This window comes from Megachile rotundata, chromosome 12, assembly GCF_050947335.1.
Source record: "Megachile rotundata isolate GNS110a chromosome 12, iyMegRotu1, whole genome shotgun sequence".
Taxonomy (NCBI): domain Eukaryota; kingdom Metazoa; phylum Arthropoda; class Insecta; order Hymenoptera; family Megachilidae; genus Megachile; species Megachile rotundata.
The window spans coordinates 9,852,039-9,878,283 of NC_134994.1; the positions used below are offsets into that span (position 1 = coordinate 9,852,039).

Here is a 26,245-nt window from a genome sequence, read left to right on the forward strand (position 1 = left end):
ATTAAACGAGCAAGATGGAGGACGGAAGAGCGCGACGCGGAAAGGACCAAGAACGTTGCGGATGCACTTGGCACGAATCGGTTCTCCTCCGACGGCCTTAATTGCAGTTGCACTCGGCTTCGAGGCTATCGTCGAATTTGCCCGTTAATGCCGATAATGGCCACGACGAAGTTGCAGCGAGTGAATGCCACCGCGTAGCATCTTATCGTCGTTCCTGGCACGCCGTGTAAACGCCACAAGATAACGACCGATACGAATAATTATTTTCCGGGGGCGCCATTTAACGCTTCCAAACTTTTCTCTCTTCCTCTGTCTCCGAACTTCGGCAAGTTTTAATTGCCCGACGGTTCATTGTTTAATTCGGAGGATCGTGTTAATACCTCGTTATCATTGTTGCGAATTCCGGTTCCTTTGGTTGGGAAAATGACTGTCTAGATCTCGGAATTTTAAACATTCTACATTCTCATGTCAATTCAAGTGAATTAACACACATGTGCAGTTGACATGTTATCCACATGTGATTAGATGAAAAGTTGCTCATTAAGATTTTGATTAAATTTGACATGACAATCATGCTGTCTAATTGTAAATATTACAAACAAATCAAGTTAAGAATTGTTTCAAACTGATGAAGTGAATCAACAACTCACATATGCAGCCAACATGTTATCCACATATGATTAGATAAAAAGTTGCTCATTAAGATTTTGATTAAATTTGACATGACAATCATGCTGTCTAATTGTAATTATTACAAACAAATCAAGTTAAGAATTGTTTCAAACTGATGAAGTGAATCAGCAACACACATGTGCAGTTGACATGTTATCCACATATGATTAAATAAAAAGTTACTCATTAAGATTTTGATTAAATTTGACACGACAATCATGCTGTCTAATTGTAGTTATTACAAGGCGATCAAGTTAACAATTGTTTTAAATTAAAAAGGAGAAGGAGCAACACACATGTGCAGTCAGTATGTTATCCACATGTGATTAGATGAGAAGTTGCTCATTGAGATTTTTAATAAATTTAACATAACAATGGTGGTGTCCAATTGTAGTCATTACAAACAGCTCAAGTTAAGAATTGTTTTAAACTGATAAGGAGAATGAGCAGCACACATATGCAGTCAACATGTTATCCACATATGATCAGATGATAAGTTGTTCATTGAAATTTTAAGTGAATCTAAGATGACAATTACGCTGTCCAATTGTAGTTATTACAAGCAGATCAAATTAGGAATTGTTTTAAACTGAAAGAGTAAATTGACCAACACACATGTTCACACACATGTGATCCACATATGACTAGGTGAAAAGTTCATTGAAATTTTAAGCGAATAATATAACATGGCGTCAAATTGCAGTTCTTAAAAACAGATCAAATTAAGAATTGTTATAATTTGAAAAGATGAATTGACCAACACACACGTGTAGACACATATGTGATCAACATATGACTAGGTGAAAAGTTCATCGAAATTTTGAGCGAAAATGACCTGGCGTCAAATTGTGTTTATTAAAAGCAGATCAAAGAGTAATTTTAAACCGCAGAATGTGACAGTAAAATTTCTGAAAAGTGTATCACGTTACTCGAGACATGTAAAAGTTCATCGTCCTAAAATTGTCAGCAGTTTGATGGAAACGAGGTCGTTGAATAACGAAACGTGTCTATCCCGTATCGTTCAATAACACAAACTGCGAACCGTGTCGCTGGGAATAGTCGTTATCAGATGCGATGTCCGTCGACTTATTAAACGATTATAGAGCATCAAAACGGGCCGGGCAAACGATGGTAGCAATTGGTTTTGAACAGCCTGGTGAAACGAGGCGAACTAAACGCTCCCGTTAAGCCGTAGTATCCATCCCGGCGATTTTCCTTCCTGCCGATCGCCTCCCTTCTTCCTGCTCGCCTCCTTTCGTATTCATCGCCAATTTTCGCCGCAGTGCGCAAAACGCCGATAAATCGCATTATCCGGAAACGGGTACACGGCCTGCGAGCGTCGGCTCATTCGGCCGCGTTTAAATTCTCGTTACCCACGTTTTCTTTCGTGGCTAGGAACAACCTGCTCCTATTATCCTCGCGAAAAAACGATATTTACGTAGCTGTTTATTGAATTACGGTACCTTGTCAATAATGTCCGGGCCGGGAAATTACGAAAACGCGATGATAAACGGGTGAGTTGTAAATCTTGTCGATAACAAAGAAATCGATTACTATGGTGAACAATCTCTACGCTGCAGTTACGAGAAAATTGAATGTCACGCTCTTAATAACTTGCGCTGTAATGCGATTTATGGCGGTACATCTTTCAAATACACAGTTTTCAAATTATATAATTTTTAAATTCCATTCGTAAATCCTCGAATAACTATATTTTCGACTTCTGAACTCTCGAGTTATAAAGTTATCAAATTCCTAAACCCCAAATTTTATTATTCGAAAACTCACAAATTCTTAAATTCCCAAATTCCCAAATTCCTAAATTCCCCAAATTCCAAAACCCCCAAATCCCACATTCCCCAAATTCCAAGCTCCCTAAATTCCCAAATTCCCAAATTCCAAATTCCCCAAATTCCAAGCTCCCTAAATTCCCAAATTCCCAAATTCCAAATTCCCCAAATTCCAAGCTTTCCAAATTCCAAAATTCCCAAATTCCAAACCCTCCAAATCCCACATTCCCCAAATACCACATTCTCCAATTTCCAAATTCCCCAAATTCCAAAACCCCCAAATTCCAAATTCCCCAAATTCCAAGCTCCCTAAATTCCCAAATTCCCAAATTCCAAATTCCCCAAATTCCAAGCTTCCCAAATTCCAAAATTTCCAAATTCCAAAAACCCCAAATTCCAAATCCCCCAAATCCCAAAATTCTCAAATTCCAAATTCCACAAACTCCAAGCTCCCCAAATTCCCAAATTCCCCAAATTCCAAGCTCCCTAAATTCCCAAATTCCCAAATTCCAAATTTCCCAAATTCCAAACCCCCCAAATTCCAATATCCTCAAATTCCAAATTCCACAAACTCCAAGGTCCCCAAATTCCCAAATTCCCCAAATTTCAAGCTCCCCAAATTCCAAAAACCCCAAATTCCAAACCCCCAAATTCCAAAGTTCCCAAATTCCAAACCCCTCAAATTCCAAATTCCCCAAATTCCAAACCCCCCAAATTCCAAACCCCCCAAATTCCAAATTCCCCAAATTCCCAAATTCCCAAATTCCCAAATTCCTAAATTCCCAAATTCCCAAATTCCCAAATTCCCAAATTACTAACTTCCAAAACTCACAGAAGTCTAAAACTTGCCATGTGAAATAAAAAAGATTGCTGTCATGAGATTTGAACATCAAACTAGTAGATGTCAAGCATAAGTATAATTAGATCAATATCAAGATATTTTTGAAGAAGGCCAAAGTGGCTGCGATATTTTGTACCGCAATCTACAGCACGATTCCGAATGTATGGAATGTAAATGTAGGAAGGTTGTTCTGCATAAAATTCCTACTTTACTCCCTTTATTTCTAGTCGTTACAATTCTATCTCCCTTCCTCGTCTCCTTTTCCCCGTTCCGCTCATCCCCTACGAGATGCTTCTTTTTGGTAGAACTACACCACGCTATAAGGGCTTTAATAACGGGCGTCGGAAGCGCGTTTATACGGGCCTGAAGGGAGGCAGTCAGTTTCGCGCCTGTAACCAGCAATTTGCATAAAATAGGTCAGTATTTATTGCCGCCCTGGAATAACGAAACTTTGCCAACCCCAATATAATTTCGTCCTTTTGAGACCCGACCAAATTGTCAGATCGATATCTGCTCGACCCTGTACAATACTACTTAAACGCATTTGCTCGTCTATAATCATTTATACAATTTGATCAATTAGGAAACCGAGGGGTGAATTAAGGAACATCATTTACAGCCTCTACAGCATTTTAAGGAAATTAGAAATGGATGTTAATTTTTGTAGGAGACAAATTATATTGTAGGATATGTGCAGTAGTATGTCCACATTATAGGCAGACAGCTCAGTCTTATATTTATAGGAAACATGTAATATATTTCTGAGTTGACTCTATAATTTATGATTATATTTGGAGTAGCACTGTTACAGTTTTCTTCTTGCAGTTTAGAATTTTTTATTTGTAATATTCAAGTTCTATGTACATTGCAATGTACACATAAATTTATAAATGTATAGCAAACACTTATGAAACATGTCACTGAACTTAGGCACATGGTGATAGGTTTAAGAAATAACATTAATGTACTCCTGTCTAAATTTCGTTAAAATTAGTCTGACAATATCCTATGTGATTAAAATTGTAGACAACCAAGAAGTCGAACAGAATTTCAATTTCACTAACTCGGTATAAACCCAAAAACACATAAGAAAAACAGAGAAATAAAAGAAAGTAGCACAATACGAAAGAGCAACGTTAATTTTTGTGCAAACAGCGCAGTCGGGCTTCCCGAACGAAATAAAAAGGATTAAGAATAACACAAATGAAATTTCACAGTATTGTGTATTACCGCAACAAAGAAACGATTGTTATCTAGCGGATGCACGTACAGAACATCCTCTCTTGGCCACAAAATTGTGCAGTCGGGGAAAACGCAGGGCAGGTTCCCTTTTATCGAGGAAGGGAGGCGGGTCTTTCATAAGACGAAAAGAGAGAGAGGAATAAAGGGAGGGGAGGTAGAGAAATTTTCGTGAACGTCGGTCGGTGGCTCGAAAAATCCGCAATATCCGGTGTGTTTCAGCGACCCTCGGCCGGTGTAAGCATTTTAATAACAAGCAACCGGCGCGGCGTTCCCTGGCGCTCGCACGCTCAACGACGTCGTGCCGTGTTTGTGCTGCCTCTTGCAACGATGCCCGACGATTTGCATGAAATTGAAAGGTTCTCGGGCCGGTTGTGCCACGATCGGAGCCCGTTGCCGACCTCTCGTTAGAATGGAAATCGTGGATTGAAATTTTCAGACGACCGGCGAGCGTGTCTCCTCGTGCGTGAACGCGCGCGCGACCTGCCTCGAGCGCTGCTTTTTCAGACTGGATCGATATCGAGTCAAATCCGTCTACGCTGCATGCTAGTCTTCTACCGGCTCTTTCAAGCATCACGTTCTATTCAGATCCAACTCATTTATCGAAAATTCAAGAATATCAGACTGTCTTTTTCATACAAAAGTTTAGACGCACTGTATTTTTGTACAAAATTATATCCCGATTGATTGATTCTTTTTGCTGACTACCTTGAAAAATTATGACCAGAAACATTCATATGCAGAGGGATATGCTTTTAGTTCAAAAACGTTTGATACAGTGTAGATGTAATAACTGAAAAAAATCAAGAATGTCGTGTTTCATCATTTTGCTTTGGTTGCACCCCAAGATACCAAAAATTCAAAAGTACAAAAATTCACAAACTGTCCTACATGCCAAAGTCCCAAACTAAAAAACTTAAAAGTCCCATCTCCCAATGTTCTACAATTCTGAAGACCTCTCTGAAAATCCGCTCCAAGTTAAATTAGAAAAAATTTAATCGAAAGTACAAAAGTTATCGCGCTCCATGAAATCGACAGCGACACCTTCGCACTCTTCTTGCGCTTTCCGCGAGCTATGGTAACAGCAAGATTAAATCTGATTGGAAAAACATCACGCGTACGGAACACATAGGTGGTATACACGCTTTGAGGACCACGTATCGAGAACACTGGGTGCATTCAGTGCACCGTGAAGTCGCGTTTATCTTCATGGGTGTGGAACGAATGTGTACCTGGTGCCACCGTGACGCCTACCTATGACGTACAAAAGCAAGCTGTAAACGCGTTGCAGAAATTGTATCGCGGTTCGATATCTACTCTATGAAACGGCGCCGAAGCACAATGCACGTAATGTCACATTCTTGCAACGTTGCTAATGAAACCAGACGGGAACAGTGATATAGCCTCTTTAAAGTAAACTTCCTAGAAAAGGAAGGAGGAAGGAAGGACCGGGAAGTTTTAATTCTGAAACTGAACAAAATGGACGTCAAACATGATTTGAAGAGAAACCTTGAAGAACCTTGGTTATAATAACTGTACACATATGTAAATAAAATTGAGTAATAAAATAATATTAATAGCGCAAAAATTTTGTCGAATTTTCGCGAGCAAATCAGTTAATTGCAGAATAACGAATGAACGCGATTCTAAAACCGCCTTCGACCTGGATATCGAACACATAATAACCACTCTCGTATTCCGCAGATCGATTAGTGCCTCCTCGAGTCTACCATTACGAAGCTTTCATTCGGATCGGAAATTTTAAACGGAACGTAACGTTTTATTTTCCCCGCGATGCATCATCAATCCGGGAAATGATTTCCGAGCGATTACGACGAGGAGGAACGCGACAAAAGTGTCGGTCGATTTGAGTTAAGAGCATCAAAATGATCCGGTGGCTCGGTTTTGTCGCTTTTACAGGAGGGGAAAAACGAGGAAAGAGGGCGGTTCGATTTCGCGGCGGTTTAACGGGCATCAACGTCCCGAGCAGAGAAATCATCCAATTACTCGGATGGCAGATAATCGATAAGCCGCGATAAAAGTTCGATCCGCGGACGGTTCGTGCAAGTTTTATCGGGGAACGCGGTTGACGGGGAACCGCGTATGCGCGGTTTCTGCATGCATTCGTTGCATTATTTAAGCGTTCGACATTACGGTCGCGTAAGCTCGGCCCACTCGCGAGCGTACACGAGCGTTCTACGCGAGGCACGTCCGCTGAGTATCCGACGAATGTGTGCACAATACGCGAACAATGTGTCATTTACCCTGGCTTGGTTGTTGCTCTTTCAAATAATACTCTTGTGCGCGTACCACTCTCCGTTTATTGCGTTTCGTCATGCATTCGCGTAATTATTTTCTGAAGCAAGCTTAGGAGGCTTCCAATTATTTATATTTCAGGTTTGAATACTTAGGAAATAGCAGAATTTAGGAATAGTAGATTTGAGCAGTTGAGCGCTTCCTAATTTGTAATTAGGAAAATTAAAACTTCAGGAGAGCTGGGTCGAAAATTGAGGTTTTGAGACTGGAAATTTAGTAACATAAGAAAACTAGGAATTTAGCAAATCCAAAGATTGGAAAATATCTTAAAAATTTAATGTAGGCAAACTGCTTAACTTCTTCAATGAGAACTTGCTGTTTACATGTTCCATGTCTGACCACGCGCTGACTTATACTACTGGAACCACTCTACCGAACCTCACACTTGATTCCTCATCAAACCTCTCTCTTCGACAGAATTAAAATACCCCCCACACTTCCGTAATATCTCAAAAGAAATCCCAAACGAAGTGCCATGCTCAAAAACATCGTATCAGAATATTTGAAGATATGGAGATTTTTAGGAGGGGTTGCTCCAGTGTATTTTCGACTCAGCTTCCCAAATTTTTTATTCCGATCAAGTTGCACGTCGACGCGTGATCGACGACAATATCAGGACGAAAATTTCAGCGGAGAAATAAAGAAAGAGGCGATGCAGGTAAAGGGATTAGAGGGATGCTAGGTCGCCTGGCAGCCTATCATAAATTTTCACCCCCGTATACTGGGGATGGCACGTGACGGGCTTGAAGATACTGTGACGAGCGTACGGAGTGCATACGATATCACGCGTCTATCAATGTCCGGATTTAGGTTCAAGGTTAAGATACCAGCGAGAGAATATTCTGAGCGTTAAAAATGGCAGTCGAATTTTACAGACTTCGCCATCGATCAAGGAGCTATTATTATTAATATATTCGAGATACTTTCGTGATTTATTGTGTGCGACAATGATGCGAGGCGTAGAGACAAATTGTAAGGTGAAGGAGTAAGTCAATTTTAATGTGACGTGGAAAATGTATGATGCTAATCACTTTTGCACGGAATCTGACTCTTGAAGTATTTATATATTTTATACATTTTTTAATATATTATATATGAATGTTCATAAAAGACTTATTAAAATACAACTTCATTGTGATCACTATCACTGTGTTCAATAAATGCAGAAATGTATCAAACAGAAACAAGCTACTTTTTTCATTAGTGGTACTTATGGTACACAAGAACGTCTTCATAGAAAACGATTAACTGAACGTTCATGTCAGAAGAAAATGTCAGGACATGTCAGCAGAAATTTTTTGTCAGATGATACTCGACAGAGTAACTTGAATTTAAGATTGAATAATAATGAAAAAACACCCCCTATTTCGTTAGCAATGACAATGAAGAAATCGCGATAGTTCAATTAAGAATGCATTAATTCGACAAAGTGACATAGTCAGAATATTCCGTGCGGCCAACAAGCAAACTGGTAGTTTGCGAGCCCGCAGGGAAGGGTGGCCGCTGCAGCCGGCTCAAGAAAGTAGTTTTCACAGTTCCTTTTCCATGTTGTAGCTCGGGAACGAGCGAAACTATGGAGTGTCAAAGACGGCCGACCCTCTTCGGTGATCCTGGTGGTTGCGGTTGCGAGGGTGGCAACGTAGGAAACTAAAGGCGGATGCTTTGAGTGTCAGGAAAGGGTGGGGGTTGGCTCTAAAGAAAAGCTGCCCTAACAAAGGCGCCTTATTTCACGCCCAATGTATCCCGCCTCAGACACGATCGTTAAGATACCTATCCTTGCGAGGTGCGAGTTCCGCCACCCCCCTTCCGACCCTCTTTTCTTTTTTTTCCCTCACGGAACCCTCGAAAATGGTTCGTTCCTCCACACGGCTGTGTGCCTTTCGGCTTCGAGTGCTCCGGAGGGTGCTGTCGAGGTGACTTACGTCTCCCGGTGAAGCTCTCCGGCGCTCGTGAATCGTCCGAAAAACTCCTTCCTCGTTTCTTGTAAAGCATACGAGATATCGCGCTGTTTGGAAGTCGATATAAAATATAACGAGGATAATACCGGGGATCGCTGGAGGCTCTTAATGTCCTGGGGACGTATTGTCGACAGGATACCGCAGATAAGAAAGCGAACGGGGGTGGAGTCGATAGAGAAGGGTCGATATTGTACAAGATGACCCGCAATTCGCAGCCAACCTACGACGCGGAGGACGTCGTGTCTTACGAGTTTACGCTTCCTGAATGCCTACCCGACGACTTTATCGGGACACATCCTGCCGTCGAGCGATAGCTTTTATGCAGCGTGCGCTGTGTCCTTGAAAACCGAACCCTTCGTGGCGTATGGCGCTGCATAATATAACGGCGGGGTAATAAAAATGAAAGCCGCGGGGATCATGGCCATTGCAATCTTTCGCGGAAGAGAAACGAACAGGATAACACGGGAATCTTTTCTGTACACGGGGAAGGGCTTCACAATGCGGTTGATGCTATTCGATAAACTGGGTGATAATCCTCCGGGAACATAGGGGTTGAAAAGCTGTCAGACACGTGAAGTGATTTTTACCTCGTGTTATACTCGCTGTACTCTTTTTATTTTTAAGCTCTGTGACATAGAATTATATGGAAGAGCAGTTGGATAATTTAACACATTAATTATTTACAGGTTTTCAGTTAAATTGAAGAATTCATGAACTAAAATAGTTCTTCAAGTTATGAATATTTCTAACATTTTTCATTACTAATATTCTTCTTTAAATCATCCTAAAAATTGTTCCGAAAAGCAAGCACCAAAAGAATAAAAATTCAATTAGAAGAAGAGAAGCCGGATGTTTTGACAGACAGCAACTCGAAAGTAATCGGTCAATTTGCCAACACCAGCCGGAAGTCGAGATGATTGAGCCCAAAAAACAAGCGCAGAATGATGCATAATAACGGTGAATAGTCGTAAGTGAATACGAACGGCGATGCTGATGGTTTCCTAGAAGGAAGACGGCCCTTCAACTCCGATGGAGATTGATGCGGATTGCATTAATCTATCTCTGTCTGGCCTGTTCTTACCGCTACTACTATGGCCGTCACGATCGAGCCAGTTTCCACTGGACGAAGAATAATGCCGACATATTAAGCACGTCGACTATCCGAGCTTCCTACTTTCAGCATCGATATACATTCGGATGACTCTTTGTATTAGTTCGAGTAATAGTCCAAGTATAGCATTGAAACTTTCTAATATTACGCTTTGGAACTCTACGCGTTGGAATTCGATGCGCTGTGTTACCACGCGTTGGAACTCTACGCTTTGGAATTCAGAGCGCTGTGTTACCACGCGTTGGAACTCTACGCATTGGAATTCAGAGCGCTGTGTTACCACGCGTTGGACCTCTACGCTTTGGAATTCAGAGCGCTGTGTTACCACGCGTTGGACCTCTACGCGTTCGAACTCTACGCTCTGGAATTCGATGCGCTGTGTTACCACGCGCTGGAACTCTACGCTTTGGAATTCCAAGCGTTGTGTTACCACGCGTTGGAACTCTACGCGTTGGAATTCTACGCTATGGAATTCCAAGCGTTGTGTTACTACGCATTGAAACTCTACGCGTTGGAACTCTACGCTTTGGAATTCCAAGCGTTGTGTTACCACGCGTTGGAACTCTACGCTATGGAATTCCAAGCGTTGTGTTACTACGCATTGAAACTCTACACGTTGGAACTATACGCTTTCGAATTCGAAGCGTTGTGTTACCACGCGCTGGAATTCCATGTGATGGAACTCTATGCTTTGGAATTCGATGCGCTGTATTACCACGCGCTAGAACTCTATCCGTTGGTACTCTACGCGCGGGAACTCTACGCTTTGGAATTCGAAGCGTTGTGTTACCACGCGTTGGAACTCAACGCTTTGGAATTCGTAGCGTTGTTTAAAAACCCCGAAAACGTGCAAATTATCAAATGCACAAATTACCAACAGTTCGAATCCCCAAAATCTGCAAACCCAGTCAGGATTAAAAAATTAAGAGCTAACTAGAGACCAACAACCCCATTCCGCCATTTTCCCCGGGGAAGCCTGCGACTGGCTGTCTACGACTGACTCAAGTTTCACGTCCATCTCCTCGTCAGGAGAAAACGAGCTCGTTAAAGAAGAAGACCTGGAAGCCCACGAGACAGATATCAAAGACGGATCGTTAATTGATACCAGTGGTATCTTTCAAGTTGATTTGTACTTTGATCGTTCGAGCAAACTTCTGAGACGTATTTCTTGTCTCGCGTTCTGTTTCAAAGGGGATAGTCTTTTGTCATTTCGACCCCGTGAATTATGCTCTTAATTTTTCATCTGCCCCCAGGCAAAAATGTTGGCGAAAATATTCTCGGATCGATCGTCGTAAGTCTGTCAAAACGGAACAAGGTTAAGGATTGTAGGCGGAGGGATTCGACAGAAGTATGAGAGATAGCGCGAAGTAAGAGCAAAGTTTGTCACAAGTTTAGATTGGGTTCAATCTGTGATCCGAGCGATCATTGCTCCACCGTCCCTTGATTTTCCTTCTTCGGAGGCTTATCGTCTAATATCCAAGAATGAAACGAAATATCAGAACGTCTCGTGTCCAGACTTCTTTCTTTGTTCGACCCACACGTTCTCTTCCAGTTGACAAAATGGCGGCGATGGGAATTGCAGCGAATCGACACATTTTTACCCGGAAAATCCCTTCAAGGTAAAGCGATTCGCAGTTGAGGAAATTGATCATCGTGAGTTCAAATAAATGGCAGAAAAATGAATACCATTTTTATATATGTACGTACATGTATATGTTGATGAGTACATGTACATGTGCATATGTATATGTGCATATGAATGTATGTATCTGTATATATGCATATGTATATGTATATATGTGTATATATGAATATGTGTATATGTGTATATGCGAATATGTGTATATGTACATGTGTGTGTATATGTACACACATACGTACGTGTATTATGGATACATACATACACATGTATATATGTATGTACCTACAATACATACATAAGATAAAGTTCAAGTATCTGTCTATTATCGCCAGTTTTCCCTGCATATCAAAATAAAGAACAGATCCCAAAATTGATGTGTAATATAAGTCACGTCATGTTCCGCTTTTATGGCAGCTAAACAAGGTGCATTTTCAAAATGTCTGACTATGCACATCTCCGAGAGGTAGAACGACAGATAAATATCTCATCGATTTCGTTTTTGTAAGAAGGATATTCTACAGCATCGAAACCCTTGAAAGGGTAATTATTTAGGACAAGCCTCTTGTCCTACAAATCCCCACGAAACCGGAGCTCCGAGATATCAGATAGCGAACTCAATTCTTGAAGACCGTAAAGAGAAGCATCCGAGCAGTTTACCCCGGCGAACTTCGAAATCGAATCTCCTTAAGAAACTGTGAATCCTTCAGTTTCCCAGACTCTCAGCGTCTAACGTTTCGCGAAGGAGCACACCTGCTCGACTAAACGAAGTTTAACGAAACGAGCCCGAAAAGATTGCAAGATACAGCAATTACCGCAACCGATTGCCGAATAATCGAGCGTGCTATTAGATTACCGATATTCCGGAAGCGCGACTATGTCGCAGCCTGCATGGAGCCCCATAGAATTAGTCGGGCACGTCAAGTGCCTAATAACATAACGTTGCGTACGTTTCAGGCGCATCAGGGTAAATCGAGTTAACGTTACAGCGCCGATGAAAGCGACCAGGCCTGCAGGCACGGAAATTCGCTTTTCCACTCTGCTTCGACCGGAAAATTCGATCAACTGCAACGGATTGTCGTTCGCTGATGGCTTCGTTAACTTGCTGTTCCACTCCGGCGACGAGCAGACATGGAAATCTCGATGCTATCGAGACGATTGTCCTGAATTGATAACGTTCGAATGTGTCGTTATCTGCTTCGTATTTTTCCTCAAGTCTCACTGTGCTAATTTTACTATGGAGTACATGTTGCTATCGTTATATGGTCATAGGGTTCTATGGTGGGATATTAGATTTATTGTGCAACGCGTGGAGACCCAACGAATAGTGTTAGAGGACTTTCTACATAATGGATAGAGTGCCAATTTGTGGTAACAACGCATGGATTCACAATGCGTAGTGTTCCAACGCGTGGTAAAACAAAGCGTAGAGTTCTAACGAGTGGTGACACAACGCGTAGTACCATAATGCGTAGAGTTCCAGCACGTGGTAATAATATACGTAGAGTCCCAACGCGTGGTGACACAACGCGTCGAATTCCAAAGCGTAGAGGTTCAGCGCGTGATAACACAACGCGTCCAATTCCAACAAGTAGAGTTCCAACGCGTGGTGACACAACGCGTCGAATTCCAAAGCGTAGAGTTCCAGCGCGTGGTAACACAGCGCATCGAATTCCAAAGCGTAGAGTTCCTATGCGTGGTAAAACAACGCGTCAAATTCCAACACGTAGAGTTCCAACGCGTGGTAAAACAACGCGTAGAGTTCCAACGCATGGGAACACAACACGTCGAATTCCAAAGCGTAGAGTTCCAGCGCGTGATAACACAACGCGTCCAATTCCAACACGTAGAGTTCCAACGCGTGGGAACACAATACGTCGAATTCCAAAGCGTAGAGTTCCAGCGCGTGGTAACACAACGCATCGAATTCCAAAGCGTAGAGTTCCAACGCGTAGTGACACAACGCGTCGAATTCCAAAGCGTAGAGTTCCAGCGCGTGATAACACAACGCGTCGAATTCCAAAGCGTAGAGTTTCAGCGCGTGGTAACACAACGCGTCAAATTCCAACACATTCTTCCTCAAATCACGAGTTACCGCATTGTGACTTTCAATGCGCGGCAATTCAAAAATATCTCCTACATTTGGCGATCACCTCAAACTACCTAACAAACGAACACAAGTAATATCCACGATTTATATTCGTCCCAATAATCATCGTCCATTTTATTCCCAGGATATTTTTATGCTCCAGCTTTTAAACATGAGCCCTCGAAAGCCTTCCAGACCAAATTTTCTTTATTCAGCCGACAGAAATATCCTCGAACTGCTTTTGTTCGACCCGCGTAGCGGTGGAACGAACGGGAAAATCGGTTCCCAGTAGCGAGATCGGAGAATAGACCCACCCATCGTTCTCGTTCTATCGTAATATAAGGTCCGACCACGTAGAGCCGTTGATAAAACTTCCAGTCGGACTTCATCGGACCACCGCATAAAATTTCAATAAATCCGAACCCGTGAAAAAGGGCTCGGACAGAAGGAACGAATGGCCAATGCTACATGCCAGTTGGAACTTATTCCAGCCTGTTACATGGGCTCGGAAGGACCCCTGGTTATTTGTTCCTACGATCGAAATTCTCCTCTTCTGGTCCGACACTCTCATCGATGCCGCTTTGTCCCTCCAATCTTGCTATCTAACTTTGATATACGCTTTCAGAGCTGGTACACTTTCGTGTCGATGCGTTGGAGATCTACGCTTAGGAACTCTACGCTTTGGAATTCGAAGCGTTGTGTTACCACGCTTTGGAACTCTACGCGTTGGAACTCTACGCTTGGGAATTCGAAGCGTTGAGTCACCACAATTTGGAACTCTACGCGTTGGAATTCTACGCTTGGGAATTCGAGGCGTTGAGTTACCACAATTTGAAATTCTACGGGTTGGAACTCTACGCTTGGGAATTCGAGGCATTGAGTTACCACAATTTGGAACTCTACGCGTTGTGACTCTACGCTTGGGAATTCGACGCGTTGAGTTACCACAATTTGGAACTCCACGCGTTGGAATTCTACGCTTTGGAATTCGAAACGTCGTGTTACCACGCGTTGAAACTCTACGCGTTAGAACTCTACGCTTGGGAATTCGAAGCGTTGAGTTACCACAATTTGGAACTCTACGCATTGGAACTCTACGCTTTAGAATTCGATGCGTTGTGTTACCACGCATCAAAATACTATAAATTAAAACTCAACGCGTTGGAACTCTCTTCATCGAAATTCCACGCGTCTATTAACTCCTATAAAACACTGTAAACTAAAGCTCTACTAGTTCCAATTTCGTATACAGCAACTGCACGAATTAAAATTCCCCACGCTTAATCGCCCTCGCGATTTTCATTGGCTGACGCAAACTGGAGCAAAAAATCGATCGTAGCTACGTTGTTTTTTTAAGTCCGAAAGTTTGATCGAGCGTTCTTGTTCTTTGGCGAATCAAGACTTAGCTGCAAAAGGAAAATAAGCTGAGTGTAAAGGAAGACGGGACAACTTTAGAGAGCGATTCAAAGTTACACGAGTTTGGTCTCTGATTGTTCAACGGGTCGGAATTTTCCTTGCTACTTCGAGTCTCCCTCTTGATTCACGCGTTAAGTTCCTTCATCCGGAGAGGATCTTTTGTGTCGACGATGCTCGGAATTACCGAAATCCCATTCTGGCTCGTTAATCTCGCAAACGAGATCTTCGAAATGTACCAGATAGGCTGGCATCGTTTATGTCTCCGTTCTTTCGATCAACCCCAATTCACGGTACTACTGGATTGTTGTTTCCATCAGACATTAATTATGTGTCGATCAGAGTTTAAATTATTTCAAAAGTGTATGTAATTGATACAACCATATTTGTTTCTGACAATGAAAATCGACGTAATGAAATTGAATGCAGTTCTAATTAACGTTCCTCGTTGACACGGTAATATGAATATTTATAAATTGAATTATTAACTATTCCAGTTAGATATGAAATCGTTATCCGTAGCATATTTGATCGAGATAAGGGTTAATGGACACTCGCGATGCCAACATCCTCCAGCAGGATAATAAACTGCTCTCTTCTCGTCTCTCAGAGTCCCCTTTTTGGAACAGCCTCGTCTTTGCCGGCCGGAAATCCGGGCGAGCATAAAAATGCAATTAAGGAAACGGTCGACGTCTGGCACAGAGGGCTGCATACTTCTTCCCGTCGTGAAAGGTGGCTTCTTCTTGGCCGTTTCGCTACCCTCCTCACCCTTCGTTACCTCTTCTTTGGCTGCCGTTTCCTCGACCGAAATTCACTGCACGGGTTGGTTAAATGCTCGGCGAACAGAATAGATGAAACACCGCCGTGATACAGAGGGATGAAGCATCGACCTCGAGCAATTAGTATCTCGAAAGTTTAGCGCCGTAAGAGTTCAATGGACGATCGATGAAAGGCGTTCTTTAATCGGCGTTGGTATTTTAACGTCGCGGTGCTCTTTAAACGAGAGGGCTTTTTGCTCGCGGTAATTATGAATCTTAATTAAGAACAGGGGGTACTTGGACAATTATGAGCGATAGATCGGTGGAATGTGAAATGTGGAGGTAGATATTTTGATGTGTTATGAAGGTTGATAGGCAGATGTGTTGGAAAATTTAGGTATGGGTTATATTTCTGTGCAATTTTGGAACTCAACGCTGCGGAATTCAATGCGTTGTGTTACCACGCTTTGGAACTCTACGCGGTGGAACTCTACTCATGGGAGTTTCACGCGTTGGAACTCTACGCTTTGGAATTCGATGCGCTGTGTTACCACGCGTTGGAATTCTACGCGTTGGAACTCTACGCTTTGGAATTCGATGCGTTGTGTTACCACGCGTTGGAACTCTACGCTGCGGATTTCGACGCGTTGGAACACTACGCTCTGGAGTTCTATGCGCCGTCTTACCACGCGTTGGAATTCCACGCGTTGGAACTCTACGCTTTGGAATTCGACGCGTTGCGTTACTACGCGTTGGAACTCTATGCGTTGGAATTCGACGCTTTGTGTTACCACGCGTTGGAACTCTACGCTTTGGAATTCGATGCGCTGTGTTACCACGCGTTGGAACTCTACGCTTTCGAACTATGTGTAATGGAACCCTACGTGTTGTGCTACTACGCGTTGGAACTCTACGCTTTGAAATTCGATGCGCTGTGTTACCACGCGTTGGAACTTTACGCTTTAGAATTCGATGCGCTGTGTTGCCACGCGTTGGAACTCTACGCTTTCGAACTATGTGTAATGGAACCCTACGTGTTGTGCTACTACGCGTTGGAACTTTACGCGTTGTGTTACTACGCTTTGGAACTCTACGAATTAGATATCTCCTCACAAAATTTCACACGTTAAACTCTACAAATTAAGACTGCACGCGTTGTATCCTCAACATTACCATACTAGTCCAATTCACTATCAAATCCATATATTCCTCACAAAATCCATTCGATGACCATATAACGATGCTATTATAATCTCTCGTACATTTTTGTCTAACTCAACCTCTGAATATTAAACTTCCTCTCTCATTTCAAAAATTTTCTCCTAAATGACATTAGAGTCAGCAACGCGCCAGGCTATCTCTAGTTACTCGTCTCAGCTCAATTATCTGAATCCTCATTATTCTTGTCGCGTATCCGCGTATATATCACGAGGATACCGGCATCAAGAATCGTCACGTTCATCTCGGAGACAACGTGATTCGTTCAATATCCACCGTGAAAACGAGCATCGACTCACCCTAGGTTATGGTTGTCCGTGTTGTCGGCCGCATCATCCGTCACGGAATCTTGCGTGAGAGGACCCTGAGTGACGTCCACTCCCATGCTACCTAGATCCAATGTGGCGTATGTTCTGCGTGCTTGAACCCTCGTGCCACCACCCCCGCTATCGCCACCGGTTACTTCGCCGCCTCTGCCGCCATTTCCAACTAGCTCTTGATATAATTCGTCGTACAGGGAACTGCCGTTCTCGTTGCTGTTCAGGGCATCGTCCAGACGGGCTGGATCGAGGTGGTAGTTGGGATTCTCGAAGGAGAGCAGACCGTTTTCTGTAACATTCAATGGTGGATAGGTTAGTGTTGGAAGCTTTAAACGTGGAGGTTTTACGCGTGCTATGGAGGTCTGAAAGAGACTGTTAGCGATGAGTAGCGACAGTCGAGGTAGCTGTTGATGCGAAGCGTGAGTTTGTGTAAATTATTAAATCTGGAAGGCTGACTTTTGTAGAATGACAATAGTTTGTATACTTTTATAATTCGTACATTTTTATAATTCGTAGACTCTTGTAGAGAGTATGGTGAGCCAGGGAGAGGTTATGTCACTTGTTGACTTTTCAAGTCAACTTGGACGAGTGCTCAATTTTGATAGTAGAAAATCTACATACTTAAGTCTGCAAGTCTGTCAATACAATAATTTACAAACTTTATGATTTATTACTGTAAAGCTTTGAAAAATGATCAATTCATGTCTATACATAAAACCTCTCCCTCCAGCCTCTCCATCAGCCTCTTCCCTCGGGAAGAGGTCCAAAAAAATCCCCCAGCTCCTGATCGATAATAGAGTGTCCGCAAAAACCCGTATCTCAAAATCGAGCGAAGATACGAAACAAAAAATGAACGAAAGCTAAAGGCGAAATAAGACGAAGACGTGGACGAATCAATCGACCTCGTCAGCAGAGACACCCCGAAGAATCCTCTAAAGCGAACTGCCTATAGTAAGAGGATTAAAAACATTGACCGGGCCGTAAGAGGTTGAAAGTTAAGAAGCGTATAGAAAACGAGGTTCAAGCGTTCTAGTGAAAGAGAACACCGAGATTATTAAATGCTCTTGCGTTCTACTCACTGATGCTCCTGACCAAGACCACAGTGGCTAGTAGAACGTTGTAGAGAAACCGACAGAATGCATCCATGCTGACGCTAGGTCGGACATTTTGTTAAAAAATCTCGATAATCGTAAAACGTCGTCAAGAAGCTTCGTGCACTTATCGACACGCTATTGGCACGTAGACGGTATAAATGCACGCCCGTGTACATAGAGAACGCGTGCGAGTGTGTGTGTGGGTGTCTAAGACGAATCTCCTTGGCCTCCTTTGTCCCTTCCTTCCTTTCTTCCTTTCCGTCTTCTATCCTTGACACTCCTATTTCTTCTCTACCTATCCCTCTGTTCCCGGTATTGATTCAACCGCGGGCTCTGTTCGTTGTTTCGGTCAAAGGGACAATTTGCGTTCATCGAACGAAATTTACCGATATTTAGAGAGACATGGAAACGAGATAGAAAAACAGATTATCTGTCACTGCTGCACTTAGTTTTGTTATGATATCTAACTTAGATATCTTGATAACACACTTGAGGGTAGACTTGGAGGATATAGTAACTTTTACCGCGTTTAAATTTCCCGCGCAACTATGTCAAGCTAACTGACCATTTCTAATACTTTCGATGTTCACACCTGTTCACTATCACGAATATTCTAGTACACCTTTCAGATTTCAGGAGACAAGAGCGATGGTAATTAGTCGATCGAATTGGGACGAATGAAAGTTGCGACGACCCTTTGACGACGCCTCTTTCGGCTAATTCGACGTTTGTCGCGACCCTCCACCACTTTTGCCGACCATCGACTGGCGCGACTCGAGTTCGTACGCCCGTTTTCCGAACAAAAGGGTAACCAAAGCTCTCCTACCGACACTCGATCCGTCGAGAATCTTGTCCGTCGATTTCACAACCTGCCGAGATCGGGATGTGTCGAATTCCAAAACGTAGAGTTACAATGCGTGGGAGTACAACGCGTCGAAATCCAAAGCGTAGAGTTCCAGCGCGTGTAACACAGCGCATCGAATTCCAAAGCGAAGAGTTCCAACGCGTGGTAACACAACGCTTCGAACTCCAAAGCGTAGAGTTCCAACGCGTGGTAACACAACGCTTCGAATTCCAAAGCGTAGATTTCCAGCGCTTAGAGTTCCAACGCGTAGAGTTCCAGCGCGTGGTAACACAACGCTTCGAATTCCAAAGCGTAGAGTTCCAACGCGTGGTAACACAACGCTTCGAATTCCAAAGCGTAGAGTTCCAGCGCGTAGAGTTCCAACGCGTGGTAACACAACGCTTCGACTTCCAAAGCGTAGAGTTCCAGCGCGTAGAGTTCCAACGCGTAGAGTTCCAGCGCGTGGTAACACAACGCTTCGAATTCCAAAGCGTAGAGTTCCAACGCGTGGTAACACAACGCTTCGAATTCCAAAGCGTAGAGTTCCAACGCGTGGTAACACAACGCTTCGAATTCCAAAGCATAGAGTTCCAACGCGTGGTAACACAACGCTTCGAATTCCAAAGCGTAGAGTTCCAACGCGTGGTAACACAACACTTCGAATTCCAAAGCGTAGAGTTCCAACGCGTGGTAACACAAAGCTCCGAATTCCAACGCGTAGTGTTCCAGCGCGTAGAGTTTCAACGCGTAGAGTTCCAACGCGTGGTAACACAACGCTTCGACTTCCAAAGTGTAGAGTTCCAGCGCGTAGAATTCCAACGCGTAGTAACACAGCGCATCGAATTCCAACGCGTAGAATTCCAAAGCGTGGTAACACAATCAGTACAAGAGTGGACTTGGACCGTCAGGTGACGATCTGCTTGTTTGACAGAGATCTACTTAAGAGTATAACAAATTAAGAGGATAACAACAGAGTATAACAAACGGAAGTATAACAAAGAATAGTACAACAAACGGAAGTATAACAAAATTATAAAAATAACGTTACTCCAGTAATTAAAACAAGTATCAAAAAAATGTACTAGCGATGTGACTTGTCCCATTAAATTCCACTCACCGTAGCAAGCAAGATATTTGAAGCTTGAAAAAGCTTACAACTTTTCACGCAAAGAAGAGGAGTTGAAGACAGAGTTTAAGGTGCTATCGTTGGCAAGAAAATGCAGGCAAAACGGAGCAATAAAAAGAGAAGATCCGTGGAATCGTTCGCGATGATGGCAAGCGCTCGTTTACCTTCCATTAACTCGCCGTTCGGTGAATATTTCAATAACGCGAATCCACCCTGTAATCTCCGGGTAATTAATTATTTTGCAGCGGAAAGTTATCGGAAGAACGTTTAACTCGCGTTATTTCTGTCGATCCGAAGATTTCGTTAATTCAGTAGGGACACGGGATGACTCAGCAGGGTGGGTCATCCGTGTGCGACAAATTGGCTGGCGACTGTCGTTTTGCCGCATGCTCGTTATAGGTGCATGCGAGTGCAGCTCTCGTTTCGTCTCGAAGAAACATTTGAAATACCTATTTGAGATAATATTCCGATACTATTGTCAATTCTGGAATATTCGTTTAAAATAATAGCAGTTTCAAACAATTACGAGAAATGAAAATACAAGAAAAATGTTCCCAGAGAAAATTCTTTCGAAAAGTTCAACGTTATTCGTAATGTAGAATTATGTCGATACACGCAGCAAGTCTCTGCTAGGTCGTAAAATCTGTCTAAAAAGCAAAGTACAGGAAATTACGAAGTCGAAGACAAAGCGTTGCTCAGCCGTTAAGGCATCTATTGGCAGCCATTTTCCAAGAAGAAGATAAGAGGCAAAAAGGGAAGGACCGTTTGGAAGGTAGCAGCGATTCAAACGAAGCTATCTTTATTCGCGAACTTTATTCGCCGTAACTGGAAGACTGCAGTGCGGCTGGAATGACTCGAAGCAAGAGAACGGGCGGAAGTGGGGTGTCCCTTTTAGAAGGACGCAACTTTTCAAGTAACGACCGAGTCAGCGAATTCCAGGAACAGAGATCGCAAAGCCTCCGAGTGCATTTCGTTATTTCGCTGGCAAACAGGAGAAGTCCTCCGCGAAGAAGAAGGGAAAACGAGGGCCGAACAGGGAGTTTGAAAGTTTGGACACGCTTTCGGCGTTAGAACCGGAAGCAAGACGCTTCGGAGAGAGAAGGAGAAGGGCGTGGGAAGGGCGAACGGGGAGGATAGAAAGGAGGGAGGAAACTCCGTCACCGCCCCTCGATGAGTCACCCTATCGATTCCTCGGCCGGAGAGTCTAGGTGAAGTCTAAGGGGTGAAGGGGCTCTTTACCACCAGCGAGCACCTTCCTTTTTTTCCTCCCCTCTCTTCGTCCCTCCCTTACGTCCTTACGTAAGTCCTTTCCATGGAATATTAACTTTCATGGGCGCGGAGCAACCTCTTCTGCCACGTTCCTTAGCCATTCGGAACTGCAGGGGTCACGTATCTCATAAGTACCGGAGACGATTGCCCGTCGAGTACTCTCGGGATCGAACAAGACACTCATTCTTTATCAGGGTGACGCAGTGCGAATCAATTTTTACTTAAGGTCAACGCTCCGCCATCATAATTTTACACTTATGGTTCAACGTTCTTAGGAAAAAAAAATAACTGGTCTTCTTTAAGTAAATTCATGTTTATTTTTATGTCCTTTTTATAGGACATTTAATAATTACTTATTTGAGGAAAAGATGAAAGGCAATGCTTGCATTGTATTCTTCATAGTTCGGAATTCTTCAGAGTTCCACGCTTTCGAATTCTACGCTTTGGGATTGGACGCGTTGGAACTCTACGCTTTGGAATTCGACGCGCTGTGTGCCCACGCGTTGGAACTCTACGCTTTGGAATTCGACGCGCTGGAACTCTACGCTTTGGAATTCGACGCGTTGGAACTCTACGCTTTGGAATTCGACGCGTTGGAACTCTACGCATTGGAATTCGACGCGTTGGAACTCAACACTTTGGAGTTCGACGCGCTGTGTGCCCACGCTTTGGAACTCTACGCTTTGGAATTCCAAGCGTTGTATTACCACGCGTGATATCACAACGCGTCGAATTCCAACGCGTGATATCACAACGCGTCGAATTCCAACGCGTAGAGTTACAACGCGTCAAATTCCAAAGCGTAGAGTTCAAAAGCGTAGAATTCCAACGCGTAGAGTTCCAAAGCGTGGTAACACAACGCATCGAATTCCAAAGCGTGGTAACACAATACATCGAATTCCAAAGCGTGGAGTTCCAACGCGTAGAGTTCCAAAGCGTAGTAACACAACGCTTGGAATTCCAAAGCGTAGAGTTCCACTGCGTAGAATTCCAAAGCATGGAAACCGAACTTCCTCCACTCGTCAAAAACTACAGTCATCGCACCCAAGTTTACAATACCCAATCGTGAAGATATATTTCTCAAATTGCAACCCTCTTTGACTTTTCTCCCTCTTCGATACAATTCAATTTAATCACGTTACCCAGTTACAGCACCGTTCCGCTCATATAATGGTCTCTTTTCGGTTTGGTTACATGGAAAAGTAACGACGACAATCGACAATTCGAGCGGAATGGAAATTCACGGTATGGAACGGGCAGCGTAAATGGGTGACGGGGGAAAAGCAGCGTCAGACACTATTACCTGAAAAATCTTGACCTTTTCGAAGGGCCGCCAGCATTTTCGGCTGGCTGTAAAACTTAACGACCGCTTTTGAAATTGCCCCGGCCTTTTTTCGCCGTAACGAGACACGGTACTTGGTTCTTCGCACCCCATTCTCTATGGTCTCCCGTGCGAGAGACATTTAAGACCGTAACTCCATTGTTATGGGGGTAAAGGGAAAAGCTGGAGCGCGAGGTGGTGCGGGTAACAGCATCGACCCCCGCTGCTTCTGGGCATAATCGCAACACTGGGCTCGAATAAACGTTGAATTCCGTGAAAGGGTGACCATGGGGCGAGAATCACTTTATTCCTTTGCCTATGAACAATCTTATCGCGGTGAACCGTGAACGGAAAGAATGAAATGCGCTGAACGACAACCTGGTTATTTTCTATTATGCGCGGAATAATGCTTGCCACGGAAAATCTGCATGCATGAAAAATTTACTTCGCTTTTTATTATCTTCGTTAACGAAATTGGAGCTTCAAGATTTTCTCGAATATTAAATGTGCACATTTAATTAAACGTCATATTCGTAATTTCATTGGACATGTAGAAAATGGCCGGATTAAATTTCATGTTCGAAGTTGTTATAAAACCGGGTTGGTCGAAAATATTGTTTGAAGTACGACTCTATGGTAGAAATCAAGCTTTAATTATTTTGTCTTTCAAATTATTTTTCGTAATTATAATATTTTCAAATTTTTTTATTTGTTTCTTTGTATTAAATTAATTCTGATGGGGGTTATATTCTGTCATATGAAGGTTAAGATGGTTGGTACCAAGCGTGGCGGGATTTATTGTGAGGACTACGTTTAGAGTGCAGTGCAGTCACAGTAGATGTTGACGTGGTCAGACATTCTATACTTTGGAATTCTGCGCTTTGGAATTCGACGTATTGTGTTACGACGCTTTGTAATTCGGTGCGCTGTGTTACTCCACGCGTTGGAACTCTACGCTTTGGAATTCTACGCTTTGGAACTTTACGCGTTGGAAACCTACGCGATGGAAATCTACGCGTTGAAAATCTACTCATGAGAATTTGGCGCGTTGGAACTCTACGCGTTGGAAATCTACTCATGGGAATTTCACGCGTTGGAACCCTACGCTTTGGAACTCTACGCGTTGGAAATCTACTCATGAGAATTTGGCGCGTTGGAACTCTATGCTTTGGAACTCTACGCGTTGGAAATCTACTCATGGGAATTTCACGCGTTGGAACTATACGCTTTGGAACTCTACGCGTTGGAAATCTACTCATGGGAATTTCACGTGTTGGAACTCCAAGCGTTGGAACTCTACTCATGGGAATTTCACGCGTTGGAACTCTACGCTTTGGAATTCGACGCGTTGGAACTCAACGCTTTGGAATGCGACGCGTTGGAACTCAACGCTTTGGAATTCGACGCGTTGGAACTCAACGCTTTGGAATTCGACGCATTGCGCTACTACGCATGGTAACACAGTGCATGGAATTCCTAAGCGTAGAGTTCCAAAGCGTGGGAACACATCGCGTCAAATTCTAAAGCGTAGAGTTCCTACGCGTGGTAACGGCGCACCAAATTCCAAAGCGTGGAAACACAACGCATTGGAACACAACTCAAATATTCCATTTGTCCCAAATTTTGCTAACCTGCAAATCGTCATCCATCCAAGTCATCAAATCCAAAAATATTCAAACTATGAGACGTCGTTAAAAATCTCTCGAAGCTCCAATCGACAAAAATTCATGTTTATTCCTCTCAAGCCATAATCAAATGCTTCTAGTTGAAAGAGTATTGCAGCCTAGTATGAACAAAATAAAAAACTGTAAAATATTCGAAAAAATCGAAACGTTTCAATGGCCATCGAAATCCGTTCGAGAGACAACGAAAGGGTCTCTGGTCGACAAGAGCGACAATGGAATAAAATAGAGCGGAAAAAAAGAGAGAGAAAACAGGAATCAGGGAACAAGAGGTTCTCCCCCTCGGTTCATTTTCGTCGAACAAGCTACGAACAATCTCGTTGGAGGCCGATTGGCCTTTCCGCCCTTTTCTCGCAAAAGCGTCTCCCGGCGACGCCAAGTTCGACGGTTAGGTAGATTGGCCCTCGCAAAAGAGACGCTTATGCCTACTTTTTCTCGAAGACATTCAGAAACAAGCAGCACGATCGAACGACGCGTACTTTGCAAACGATCGTCTCGTTGGCGCTTAGACGTCCTGGCGCCGTTCACCTACGGCGCCGCACGCAACCCTTAAACGCTATTACACCCGCCATACCCACCCCGTAACTACACTCCCTCGCAAAATTATACGATAAGCAACTTTGTATTTTATTCAGTTTTTTCCTTTGTGGACACTTATGAAGGTCAGCGCTGACATCATTTCTTTAATTTAAGGGTGCGATAAGGTAGAATGGATTTTATGCTTTGTAAAATCTCAAATGACCAATTCGCAAGTTATCAAACTTGTAAACTTTCAAGTTTTCCGATTAAGAAATTTTAAAATCACCTATTTTAATAAATTTTTAATTCCCCAAATTTTCAAGGTTTTATTTCAAATACATAAATTCTAGAATTTGTAAGTTTGAACATTTTAAAATTTAAAGATTTGAAAATTTGAAGATTTCTGCATGTTCTACAATTTTGTTGAAGAATGTAACCTTCACCCCTGACGTTTCTACCAGCCCTCGCCACCACCGCCTTCAACACGGTGTTATCTGGCTCCTCGATACCGTCGAACATTCACCACGGGTGGACCAATAAAGTCTTCTGTTAGATTAGAAGGTCGAGACTTGTGCTTGTACGCTTATCGCCACCTTATCGAGCGTGATACTACGACTCGGAAAGAAAATTGCATAGCAAGCGAGCTGTTATTACCGTGGATAACAACAATCGATAGTCGAGAATGACTCCCCTCGACGATGACATATGTTCTGCCGATGTGGGGAACCTTTGTGCGATTTATCATATTTTTCCTTCTATCTTTTCAAACCTCGGATATCCGATGTTTCTAAATGTTCAAATACCCAACCTTCAAGTTCTAAAATACTTAAAAATTTTGGAACCACACAAATTTAAAAATTTAAAAATTTGCACATTGACAAATTATTGAAATCTTCAAGTTATCAAGTGCTTAAGTCCTCAAATTTCCAAATTTCTGAAGTTTGCGAATTCCTAACTAATCAAACCTTCAAGACCATAAATTTCCAAATTTTCAAAATTCGGAAATCTCTAAATCCCAAGCTCTCA

The 26,245-nt window shown here is 42.9% G+C and overlaps 1 protein-coding gene across 1 annotated transcript in view; it reads right to left on the reverse strand.

Annotated features, from left to right (window-relative positions):
* The window catches only part of LOC100883355 (protein Fe65 homolog), a 186,144-nt gene that overhangs the window by 51,589 nt on the left and 108,310 nt on the right, over positions 1-26,245 (reverse strand). Inside the window, exon 5 of the mRNA XM_076538106.1 lies at positions 17,344-17,653. Coding sequence (XP_076394221.1) covers positions 17,344-17,653 — 310 coding nt within the window. The remainder of the gene's footprint in view (positions 1-17,343; positions 17,654-26,245) is intronic.